This window comes from Lottia gigantea (assembly GCF_000327385.1).
Source record: "Lottia gigantea unplaced genomic scaffold LOTGIsca_27, whole genome shotgun sequence".
NCBI lineage: Eukaryota > Metazoa > Mollusca > Gastropoda > Lottiidae > Lottia > Lottia gigantea.
Window position 1 is genome coordinate 193,913 of NW_008708846.1, and position 13,217 is coordinate 207,129.

General features: G+C 30.9%; 1 protein-coding gene across 1 annotated transcript in view; it reads left to right on the plus strand.

The window, feature by feature from the left end:
* The window catches only part of LOTGIDRAFT_232244 (hypothetical protein), a gene marked incomplete at its 5' end in the record, with an annotated part of 88,511 nt that overhangs the window by 10,975 nt on the left and 64,319 nt on the right, over positions 1-13,217 (plus strand). The window contains 15 exons of the mRNA XM_009056213.1: positions 1,185-1,318; positions 1,813-1,887; positions 2,330-2,436; positions 3,293-3,428; positions 4,175-4,361; positions 4,757-4,991; positions 5,319-5,465; positions 6,712-6,811; positions 8,116-8,287; positions 8,657-8,825; positions 9,021-9,145; positions 9,297-9,494; positions 10,306-10,428; positions 10,655-10,775; positions 12,844-13,085. Coding sequence (XP_009054461.1) covers positions 1,185-1,318; positions 1,813-1,887; positions 2,330-2,436; positions 3,293-3,428; positions 4,175-4,361; positions 4,757-4,991; positions 5,319-5,465; positions 6,712-6,811; positions 8,116-8,287; positions 8,657-8,825; positions 9,021-9,145; positions 9,297-9,494; positions 10,306-10,428; positions 10,655-10,775; positions 12,844-13,085 — 2,271 coding nt within the window. The remainder of the gene's footprint in view (positions 1-1,184; positions 1,319-1,812; positions 1,888-2,329; positions 2,437-3,292; positions 3,429-4,174; positions 4,362-4,756; positions 4,992-5,318; positions 5,466-6,711; positions 6,812-8,115; positions 8,288-8,656; positions 8,826-9,020; positions 9,146-9,296; positions 9,495-10,305; positions 10,429-10,654; positions 10,776-12,843; positions 13,086-13,217) is intronic.

A 13,217-nucleotide genomic window follows, 5' to 3' on the forward strand; every position in this document is an offset into this window, starting at 1 on the left:
TTTTGGGGCTGGGGCATAACTCGCATAGGATGTGTTTGTTCAAAAAGAGACTTTGCACACAATTACCTCATCCTTTTGGCCAGTATGTAATAACAGCTCAGTTGTTTCAACTTTATAGTTTCAAAAAAGGAACGGGTTTTAACATTTGGATATTTTCATTTTTCGATTTTGACCTTTTTTGACTTTTGTTGACCTATATCTTTTGACCTGTATTATTTAGGAACTTGACATTTGGAACATAACGTAACATTTTGAATATTGATTAACTTATTCAAAAAAAATTGAGTTAGGCATGGCACTTCCGGGCTAAATTACTCATTATTGACATTTTTGGCCAGGGGCATAACTCGCAAAGTATACATTTGTTCAAAATGGAACTTTTTACACAATTACCTCATATTTTGAGCCACTTTGTCTTAGAATTTTGGTTGTTTCCGCTTCATAGTTCAAAAAAAGGAACAGGTTTTGGAAATTCAAAATTATTTACTTGTTTGTCGTAATTAACTTGCTTAGAATTTATCGCAAAATACTTTTCACCCTTAACCAAATTTGGTCGCACAGCCTAGAAGAAACTTTTTCATCAGTTGGTTTGTCAAAATTTATAGACTATGTTTATGACATGATTATTAACATTCTGTCGACCTGTTTTATCTGTTCATATTGGGTTTTTTGAGAATCCCTACTTAAACATATCCAACATATCGTGAGCTCTTGGACAAGTTTTGATCTGATCTTGATCGTGTATTGAATTTGCTGTTAAATTTTACATCAGATAATATGTCAATGAAAAATGAGTAAGATGGCATTATGGAAATTTCCATGTTCTATTTCTTTTGACTTATGTAATAAAGTATATTCAGGCCAACCCAGAATAAAGCAGATATAGAAATAAGATAGACATGTCTTGAAGCATGGATGACGCAGCCATTTAAATTTTTTTGTCAACATGAAGATCAGATGTTCAATAATGATAGTAGTGGAAGTATTAGCTTGGGATTTGTTAAACAAGTTTCTCCTTTCAGTAACATAGCTGACAGGGACATTTGTTAAGGCATCTGTGTGGGTGAGCAAGTTTAAGAACACAGAACCATAAAGCCCCATTTTCATTACACACAAGAAGCTATAATATTATAAGCCACAACTCTCCACTGTATTGTGTTTATCTGTTATCTTTTTGACTGTAGAATCACATGTAAAGAATTGATACATAATTTTAAGAAGATATGGAGTGAATTTTTAATGAAAGTGTCATCAAGTGTATCAGACTATCTTAGTTTAGAGCATCTTGGAATAATCTTGAAAAAATTGGCTAATTCAGGTAAGCATGGTTTGAACTAAAATTTCAAGTGGATTTTATTTTGTCCTCACATTACAAAGACAGCATGTGAGGCCAAATAACCTGGTTTAGCACAAGATGAAATCTCAATCAAGTTCGAAATTTGAAACAATCAAACGGTTTGGGATTTACTGCCCTTGTCTTAGCAAAAACTCATCAATTTTGGCTAGTATGCAAGATAAAGGCTACAGTTTTTATCCAATCTTAATGAAACGTGGTATGCATGTGTATATTCTCAAGTTCTGAATTGGATGAACATGTGTACGTTGACGAGATCATGATCATGTGTGAATTTGATGATAACTTGACACCCTTTTTTTAGGTTTTGCCTTAACTTACAAATATTTTTAAGTTCATTTGAAAATTCATTATAAAGCCACTACAGACTTTGTTATCATTTCTGACAGCTGATACTGGGCATATATTACTTTGCTTAGCAAGCTATTTTTCAATTTTATATTGTTTTTTTTTTGTAGAAGGGCTGTCAATCAGAAGAAACCTTCCAGCTGGTTTAACTTTAGGTCAACCAAATTTGATTGTTTGTCCGAATGGTTAGTATTAAAATTTTTTTATCTCTAACTTAAAAAAGCAGATGCGCCATTTTTTTGACCATTAATACTTGGTTTCTTTTAGCTAAGCCAATCAGTAATAGTGATCACAGCTCACAGTCAAAATTTGAGCCTTTAAATCCATGTGTGTCCAGAATTATCCGCGTTTGAATGCTAAAGTGACGTCTCATCAATTAAAGATACTCTGCGATATATAGAAAAGACAAATAATGAGTAACATTCCTAGTTTGAAGTATTTTTAAAGGAATTATGCGATTTTCTAAAATTTCTAGTACTTCTGAAGACTTTTTACACATATTCAAGTCTAAAATCATCCCCAACCAATATGGCATACCTGAATCTTTAATATTGTTTTTGTGAACTTTCTTGTTTTGGATTATTTTTGAGTAATGTTCAATGATACTGATCTTTTGATATATTTCAGATGATATGTTGAACTGTTTAACTTATATGTATATGCATCCTGGAGATCAACCCTTACCTAAACCTGATGAAGTTCTGATTTGTTCAAAAGACACAAAGTTTGATGAGGTTTGTCAGACTTTATGTTTGTTAAATTATACTATTATAAGTAGATTATAGTGTAAAGTCAACTGAAAAGACTGTCTGTATCCCAGCCTCTGATAGATATTTTGATAGTTGTTGACTATAAGGATTTTCCACACCTCGGAAGATGCATTTTTCTAACATAATATTAGATTAGATGACTGTAAATTAGTGTTGCATCACTGTAACTCTCATTTAGTTATTATCATGTGACTCTTTGACCCTTGAACTTTAGGCTGCACTGTTCAACAAGAGATCGGTTTCGTTTGGCGGATCCTATTTGAATTAATAGGTTTAGAAAAACCCAATCTTCGGAGGTGCAGAAAATTCCCACAAAACAGGGTTTAAATTCAAGTTCAAATACAATACATCTTTTCTTCAGCTTTAATACATTATGAATTTTTCTACAGTTCATGGAAGTTTACAAATATTGAATTGAACTGACAGTAAATACTTAGATCACATTTATTTACAAATGTAGTTAATGTCCAATTTATGAAATTTTGTTTCCACAAAATCTTTGACAAGTTCAATTTGGGTATTATTCCTCAAATAGTTTCAATCCCTTTGTACTGAAAATTTGTTGTAAGTGGGTTGTGAAAGCGTTGAAGCAGTTTATGTCAGAATTTTGAGGGTAGGTTTATATCCACAAGATCTTGGACAAGTTAGATTTTGAGGACGTTTTAACACATATTGATGATATACTGACAATTAATTTTATAGACAATTTATTGGGTAAGTGGGCGTATCTTGCTTGGCTACGACTTGTATTTTGTAAATGTCTACAACTGTTGCAAATAAGGCAAATGATTTTATTGTAAAATATTATGTTATATTTCAGGTTGATATCTTTCTAAGAAGAGCTTTTTATGATTCTTATAATAAGATACATTGTTTGGCTTTTGCTGATTATTTAGACTATACAGTGGGTGATAAATGTGAAAAAAGACTTATAGAATATGTTCAGGAATGTAAAGGTAAGATATTAGATAGATAAATTTACTTTCACGCTTGATAATATGATATGGATAAATTATATAATCTTCTACTTTAAGAAGAATAAAATATATATCTGAAATGCTAATAAAACTTTAAGTTGGCTTTGCTTATTTTTCTTGGTCAAATCATGCTTAATGTTTGATTAATTGATGTTTCTAATGAATAAATCAAGTATTCTTGAATGCTAAGGACTGAGGTATTAAAAGTACTTCTGACCTCATAGATATAAAGAGGTATTTCATTCTACTTCTCCCTAATTCTGTCCTTCAGTTCCTTTTCAATGAAATACTTCAAATGTCTACATCCAAAGTATATATATTTGGAAAAGCTTTCATCAGTAGTTTGTGCTGAAAATTGTGGTCACTATGACTATATTGGTCATTAATGGCTAGTAAAATGATAGCATTGAAAGTCATTCAAATGGTAAAACTGTAATTTGGTGGAAAGATTTCTATTTAATTATGAGGCCCAAACATTATATTCTTATACTTTTATCTTGAACTCGGTCGGCCAATATAAGTCATGTGTATTGTCCAGTACTGTAATAAAGTGGCATGTCTATTTTAAATAACATAACATAACATGAATATTTATTACCTAATGATAGATAATATTTTACTATTTGTTGATGAGACGATGTTGTAGGACTATTTATAATGTGATTATATTTATTTATATTTTATATTATTGACCTGAACCCATCACCACCTTATTGAATTTTTAGGAAGGAATTATAAATTTGTGGTGTTGTGTACTCAAGAAAATGAATTAAAGACAAAGTTAGTTGGTGCTTTAGAAAACTATAGAAGTCCCCCACCAAAAATTTGTACTTCAAAACTTATCAGTTGCTATTTATCTGAACAATTTACAAAAGCTATACCAGAGTCTGCCAGTGTGGTTGATTTTTCAAGGTATTTTTTTTATATGCTTATATTTTTATATGCTTATATTGAGGACAATGTCTTTGACTCAGTCCTCATCTTCCGTATCAGATAACATTTCCTTTGAATGTGACAATGACTACAGTTTTGATTGGATTTGACAAAACCTGATTTTGATGAATTTCTGTAGTTATTGCCCTTGACTTGAGTGTTTTCTTGATCTCACTAATTTAGTCACATCATCATTCCATAACTAATGTAAGATTATGTGATAGCAACAGCTGAAATAGAGCTCTGGAGATCTCTAAGGTCGAAATCCTTTTAATGATGAAATGTTCACCTTGCTATACAGGATACAATACTGTTTATAAAATGGCTATTGTATGAGTACAATCACTACCGTTTTATATATTAACATTTTTAAGGTCCTTGGTGCGAGTAATTAAATCTGAAAGAGCTGGTGTTGGTAAAACTTTATATAAAACAAGACTAGTAGAAAAATTATCTGAACATCAGGGTAGAAATAAAGAGATTAGTTTAACAATACCATTGTTTGAAAAAGAAGTGAATGTATCAGATATAACAGATAGATTAATGAAATATACTAGACACCCTGGTCATATTCAACCAATGATCTTTCATTTGGATATTTCTTCTGAGGTAAATATCTTAAACCAATAATTGGTATCATTGGTATTTTAAATACTAAAATTTAGGTGGATATAGTTTCATTCTGTTCTAGTTCTGATGAAACATGTACTTGTAACAAGCTGCTATCTTGTACGAGTTCGACAGTAGTGAATATTAAGGAAACTTTTTTCTGGTACAAAAATATGCAACGGTTGTGCTCTTTTTGTAGACAAGAATTTACTGAATTGCTGTGATTCTTTAATTTTTTGTCACTTTATTACTGTATACAAAAAGTAAGTAAAATCAACATGGTCAACTGAAAATGTGTAGTTGTAATTTTTTTTGTTTCCATATCAGGTTCTTGATGGAGTTGATTTTTTCCTGTATAATTTGTTGATATTAGGATGTATCAGGAATAAAGATGGCTATGTTTGGAAAAAATCAGATCATGATTTATATCTTATTGAAAATATTTCTTTCAATAATCTACAAGGAGAAAAGAAGGTGAGGTATAATTACCTGATATCTAGTTTGTGTTTTGTTAAAAGGTAATTGTTATGAGAACCTTTCTGACCTTGGTGAGTTGATCCTGTAATGGAGTGAATCAAAAGGGTGCTGAGAAATGTATAACATCATAAATCATATATATCAGTCGACAGTTTGACAGAGGGGATAATTTGACTTTTGCACAAAAAAAAAAACACATGTGCAAACCATGAATTCAGTTGAACGAAACTAGGTATGGATTTTAAAAAAAAAATATAAACAATAAATTCAAAAAGCTTCAATTGACAAAAGCACAAGAAAAAAAAGTTTTGCAGAATATTTTGTATGCTTATGCAAAATGATAAAATTAATCTTTTTATTCCCCCACATATTATTGTATATTGTTGTATATTGTAATCGCCCCTTTGGTCCATCATACTCACTCTACAGGCTATAATTCTGTATGGAAATGTGGATGTATATTGCTGTTGCCTCTGTCTGTCGGTTCCTCTGTCCACATTTCTTGTAAATTTTTTTACAGATACTTCTGCCCTTTCTTAAATTACTAATTTTTTACAGATATTTCTACCCTTTCTTAAATTACTAATTTTTTACAGATATTTCTGCCCTTCCTTAAACTACTAATTTTTACAGTTATTTCTTCCCTTTCTTAAATTACTAATTTTTTACAGATATTTCTACCCTTTCTTAAATTACTAATTTTTTACAGATATTTCTGTCCTTTCTTAAAGTACTATTTTTTTACAGATACTTCTGCTCTTTCTTAAATTACTAATTTTGTACAGTTATTTTTCCCCCTTCTTAAACTACAAAATTTTTACAGATATTTCTGTCCTTTCTTAAAGTACTATATTTTTACTGATATTTCTACCCTTTCTTAAACTACTAATTTTGTACAGTTATTTCTGCCCTTTCTTAAATTACTAATTTTTTACAGATACTTCTGCCCTTTCTTTAACTACTAATTTTTTACAGATACTCCTGCCCTTTCTTTAGCTACTAATTTTTACAGATATTTCTGCCCTTTCTTAAACTACTAATTTTTTACAGATATTTCTGTCCTTTCTTTAACTACTAATTTTTACAGATATTCCTGCCCTTTCTTTAACTACTAATTTTTACAGATATTTCTACCCTTTCTTTAACTACTAATTTTTACAGATATTTCTGCCCTTTCTTAAACTACTAATTTTTTACAGATACTTCTGCCCTTTAACTACTTTTTGTTTTATGGTTATTTTAGCTGCACAAAAGTATTCATCACATATTCGATATTTTACCAAATGTTAGATGTTGGTCACCAACTGAAACACTTTCAATTCTCAAAGGAAATACTCCAAAAGGTAAATTAACATATTCTTTTCTTTATATCGTATCGTATTTATATGTATCGTTTCTATGGTGAAATTTAAATTGTAAACTTATATCGGTAGTTTCCATTGGATATTGATCGAACTCATTATAATCTCTCTATGTGGAAGTATATTGTAAGCAACCACACCTGAGGTTCTGTTTTTTGTATGTCTTCTGGCATTAAAGATATTAGTAATTTAGTAAGTTATTTACATTCATGGTTAATTTTAGTCATTACATGGGAAAATATCCTCTATCACACGAGAACAGCTTTCACCAAGCTGAGTTAGTGTCATTTTAGAACTTGTTAATAATCGAAGTGAAATGATATAGAACAGGATACCGTTATCAAAAAAACTAAAATAAGCACAAATATAGCAGTGAAAAAAATCATAGAAGCTACATTTTTATATGCCCACATGGAAATTTTATTGAACACTTTCTTAAACCTTTGGACACTTCCTTAGCTTAGGCTATTGAACGATCATCATTTTATGAAGCCATACTGGATTCTTACCATGAGAAGAATGTTGAAATGTTACTTAGCAACTACCAAGGAAAGTGACATCATTGAATTTCAACTGACATTTCATGTGTGTCTGTCCCTGAGGAAGGGGGCCTTTGTGCTCTTAAAACATGTTGGGTTTTAGGACTTCTTAGTTTTTTCTATAGCAGATTATTTTCAAACGCCCACATGGAAATGTAGATGTATTGCCGTAGCTCCTTACTATCCGTCCGTTCACATTTCTTGTAGGAACGATATAGACCATCTTGATGTAACTTGGTATGCGTGTATACATTGATGAGATCTCGGTCAAGTTCAAAATTGGTTATAATCATAGGAACGGTTCAGAGTTATTGCCCTTGACATAGTAAAAACACGTCAAATTGACTTGTAAGCACAATAGAGGCTACAGTTTCTATCTGATCTTGATGAAACTTGGTATGCTTGTAAATATTGATGAGATCTAAGTCAAGGTAGAAATTGGTAATAATTAGAGGAAAGGTTTCAGAAATGAAATGAAATGAATGAAGTGTTACGTCCTACTTTTCTGCACCATGTGGGCTAACAGGAAAGGTTTCAGAGTTATTGCTGTGTACGTAGGTGAGACATTGTTCGTGTTTGAAATTGATGATAATTTGAACTGTTTTTGAGGTTTTGTCTACTAGACTTTGATATTTTTAAGATTATTTGAAAATTCCTTTATCTCACTAAAGACTTCTTTATCATTTCTGACAGCTGGTAGTGGGCGTATGTTACCATTCTTGGCAATATGTTGTTTTGATATTTAAGGGTATGCAGAGAATGACAGTGTTTTTGATAAAACAGAGTTTAAAAAGGAAGTATTTCAAAGACCATTTCACTATCTTGATAGTTTAGACAGGAATTTAGCATTAGATACCTTTGAAAAACAACGAGAACCATCAAAAGAAAATATTGCGTCATGTTTAGATGTTTTACTCAGGTGGGTAATTTTTATTAAAAATTTGGTTTGCCAAGGATAATTTAGGAAACAAATCTATTTTTTGGCTTTGCCCAATCTTCACTAGTCAAGCTTTTACAAACTGGGTCATCATTAGACATTTTTCTTGTATCGCAGAAGTTTGTAAATTCTATCACTTTCTTCGAGCAGTTCTGAAAATTGCATCTATTCACAGGTAATGCAGAGAGTTAGACAAGTTATTACCTTACCTGATACTTTTAATAAATTTGTATTGCAGTCTGTAGAACTTGAGGCCTGGACTCATTGTCATAGGGTATCTAGGTGGTATCATTTTACATAGATTCATATATATGTGTACCATTTGAAGAATTTGTATATATTTCTTTACAGGCATTGTGGCATAGAAGATCCATCATGGGCTGAAATTCATCATTTTGCATTGTTCCTAAACACACAATTAAAAGATTGGGAAACATCAACTTTTTGTGGTGGTTATGTTGCTGAAGATTTTCCTGGATTTGCCAAATTTGTTCTCCTTTTTTCCATTGAAATGTCCAGGGTAATTATTGAAGCTAGCATATTTTAGGAAGTTGATGATAATGACTATGAAAACTACTGAAAAGGAGAGCAGAATTATCTTAATCTGGCTTTCAGTGTTGTTTTGATGGAAGAGTAAAAGTAATTTTTTTCACCTATGTCAAATTTAAAATTTGATATTTTAAGTGTGTAATTACAGTAATATTCACCATTTAAGGATTTTGCAACAAGATCATTGAAGATGAGTGAAGAAACACCATTACAAAAACTTGAATCAAGAGATGAAAATGATGATAATAGTGAATTGACTAAGTTTCAGATAAAGAGACACTGGGAATCAAGGTATATGTAAACAGTATTCTATAATTCTATTCATATATTGAAAGTATTCTCTTTAAATTATAGTTCATTCAATCTTCTTGTTGATAATCCCTTTAATTTTAGGTTTGATATTAGATAATGCTTAGTTTAATTTTCAATGACTTTTTTCCAGTCCTCATCCCTATATATTTTTTAATCCTGATCATCATACTATGACCTTCCTGGGATTTAATATTGACCGAAATACTGGTAACCTAGTGGATCAACAAAATGGTCAGATCATTAAGCCAAATCTTATGCCAAAAAATTTATATGATAGTTTAGATAGAAACAGAGCACCTTTAAATGAAAATTTTCAGCAGTTACCAAGGTAGTACAAGCTTTTATATAAATAAACTGTTGAAAGTTGTTATCTAGTAGATTCATTTACCCGGAACTTTCAAAATGTATACCCTGACTTTTTCTCGATTTCTTTATGATACATTTCTGCAACTGCTAAGAATATGACACTCATGAAGGTAGAGTGCTCAAGGCTTCGTCTCGGTGCCTCACTTTAAAAAGAGTAGGTGTATAAACCATGTATATAAACAACAGTAATCTATTTGGTATGAGGCAGGATTATTATTAAATTGTGGTCTGTCTACAATTGTTCAATAAAACACTATAGAAGGCACAATTCTTGACAGATTTTATGACGAAACTTGGATTGACTGTTTCTATTCACCCATGGATGTACCCTATTGAAAATCAGAATTTTTTTTTCTTTATTAGATATGAGTTATTGCCCTTGTTCTTGAAAACACATTCAATTTCTAGCTTGTAAACACTCTAGGAAATACAATTATCGATTTTGATGAAACTTGGTGCGTGTGTTTGTAATCACCCAAGGAAGAATTCTGTTGAAGATCAGAAATTTTTATATTTTATACAAGATCATGAAAACGATATCAATTTTTAACTGAATATTTCACACTCGTGATTGTTACTGTACTGCCAAATATTCTTATTCAAAATCAAAGCTGCCTGTGGGTGTATATTACCTTTCCTGGCAAGCTATCTTTCTTTTTGTTTGCTGATGTATGGAGATTTTGCCTGTGAAAAAGAAAGTCTCATTGTTTCAAAAATTTCAAAATACAATTGATTATCATGTTATGTCATTTATTAATATATATTATATGTAGGTTAGAAGCCATATCTAAACTATGTCTTGTTATGGGAATTGAAAGTCTATATGATCCAGATCCATCCTATGAATTAACACCTGACAATGCCAAGAAGATACTAGCAATTTATATGAGATTTAGGTACTGTTTTTATCTAAATCACACATAATACAATATATTGGTTCAAAATACAACATAAAATCACACATCTTCAGTTCTCAGCAAGCAATAATATGTCTTAGATCTTGCAATATTTAAAATTAGTTGAATATCTATGAAAACCTGACTATGAAAATAGTGTTGGGCTACATAAAGATCTACCTGTAATAGATTGGTATAAAACTATTATCCTTTTGACTTTCTTTAGATGTAATATACCAGTTATAATAATGGGAGAAACTGGCTGTGGTAAAACTAGATTGGTTAAGTTTATGTGTTCACTGCAATGCCCAGTTGGTACTGATGTTCAGAATATGATTCTTATGAAGGTAAAGTGTTTGATATATGTCCATGTAAAGTGTATTAGCATGGTATATGTTTTGATAAATATAATGCTTCAGTGATTATCAACTTAGACTATGAGTGCTATGCAATAATCTATAGATTATGGCGTTGCATAACAAAACTGTAAGCTTCAAGATATGACTTCATAATATTGAATGACACTTGGACAAAATAAAACCCAACTAAAAAAGCGAACGCATTATTTGTAAAATGATTATATTTTCACCCCAAATCTACGCTTGTTCGTGAAAATGAATAATATTCATAGTCAAAGTCTGACAGCTGCACTCATCGATTATGAATCAATGTAGAATTTGACATAAAAACTGCACATGAAATGCAGGTTAAATTTATATTGGAAAAATTATTTGTAAAAGGCTTTTGATAAGGGGTGGGTTTNCCAAGGGGGGGGGGGGAGGGGGGGCTGGGCTATCAACCTTCACCCCCGTCACATTAATCCCATTGTTATTATGACAATTTCTTATTACAATATCTCACTATTGACATATAAAGAGTGTATTTACATTGCCACAGCAGTAATATTCCATTATTTTTTAAAAATATCCAAAATATATAAATTGTGAGAAAGACTTATGTTGTGGAATACAGCTCTTACAGGATTTTCTGCAAAGTAAGACCCAAGAGGAAAATGAAAAAAATTGGTCTCTCATAAGATACTTTATTTTATATCCATGAAAATTAACAATGTATGTATAACAAATCTATTTTAACATTCTAATATCACAGTATAAATTGATAAAACATACTATATCCGTTTGTAAGGTTTTATGAAACAATAATTTTTAACCAAAAAGCTTAATATTTTGCTTACTCTTAACTATTAATAATAAAAATTCAGTTTTTATATAATATTCCGTAGAAGTAATATTTTCATATCTGTTTAGAAGAAAATTATATCAAAAATGTCCATGCCACGCACCAATATTTGTTTAAATGGTGTCAAATTCTAACACAAAAACATGATGCAAAGAAAATGAAAATAATATAATCCAAGCAATCAAAACAATAATGACATAACATAGACGAAGAAGAATTGTCAACAGTGGTCACCAATAAATTGCAGAACTTTTCTATTTAAAAAAAAAATCATTCAAAGCAAACTTACAAAAGTTTATCTATTAATCAACACAAAGTCAATCTAAAACTATCAGTACTATTTAAAAATCTGAATCCGAGGAACATGCCATGATGTACTATCGTCATCGAAGACCTTTATTTCTCAAAATCATATTTGTCTTTCTTTGTATTATGTCAAAATGGAAGTTATGATCGTTAGAAATTTAAGAGAGAACATTTATTGTTCTTCATGAAAAAATTTTGTGAGCTGTTGTGTTACTTTTCCGATCGTAGACAAAACTTCTCTAACGTAGAATGTAAACAAACACTCGCCATTTTTATTTTCTATTTTCGACCAAACTGTTCTTTTAAACATAATTTTAACGACGCATTGTTATGCTCTACAAGGTGTAGCCATTGCCCTACTAAACAAATATAATTACTTGCGTTACAGCTTGAAAAAATCAATCAAAATCTCAAAAATCTTCAATTTTCTGTAGTGAAAGTTGATGGAACAAAATGACAGATACAGACTGCGCGCAAGATAAAGAGAAGCGGCATTTTGATTAGCTGATGGAAGTCGGGCGTTATTTTTGATTGTCAGCTGGCGATACGTCAATTTGGATGTTTTTTTAAAATTATATCACTTAGTGAGAGGATTTTTGTTTACTGGTATATTTGGAATGATTACCATTAAAAACTCTCACTGATACAATAATAATAAAGTGGGGAAAAGGTGGACCTATTTTCTGTAAAATTAAGATGGACTTTCAGAATAACCAGAAAATATTTTGTCAACCAAGAGAATAACCAAACCAACTTTGTCACACTGAAAATGAAACAGACTCTGACACTTAGACCAGAAGATGGCTAAAGTACAATCTACATGTACAATGTATTATGTATTCTGGATTTTGTATGCATTTGGGCTTGATAAAGATATTAGAAATTAAATATAAATATGTTGTTTAATAGGTTCATGGAGGAACAACTCCCCAGAATATCATAGAGATGGTTGATAAAGCAACTGAAATAGCCACTGCTAATGCAAATGAATATGGTGACCACTTTTATACTGTATTGTTTTTTGATGAAGCTAATACTACAGAATCTATAGGCCTGATAAAGGAAATAATGTGTGATGGTACAATGAATGGAAAGAAATTTAATCAGTATAAAACTTTAAAGATTATAGCAGCATGTAACCCATACAGAAAGTAAGATTTGCCAAACTAAAAATTGTCAACACTGATTTTCACAACTGCTACGACCTTCACCTTGACCTTGTGTAAAAATGGCAGGAACTTTAAATGTTTGAAATGTGAATTTTCTTTGTTGACGATGTTCAA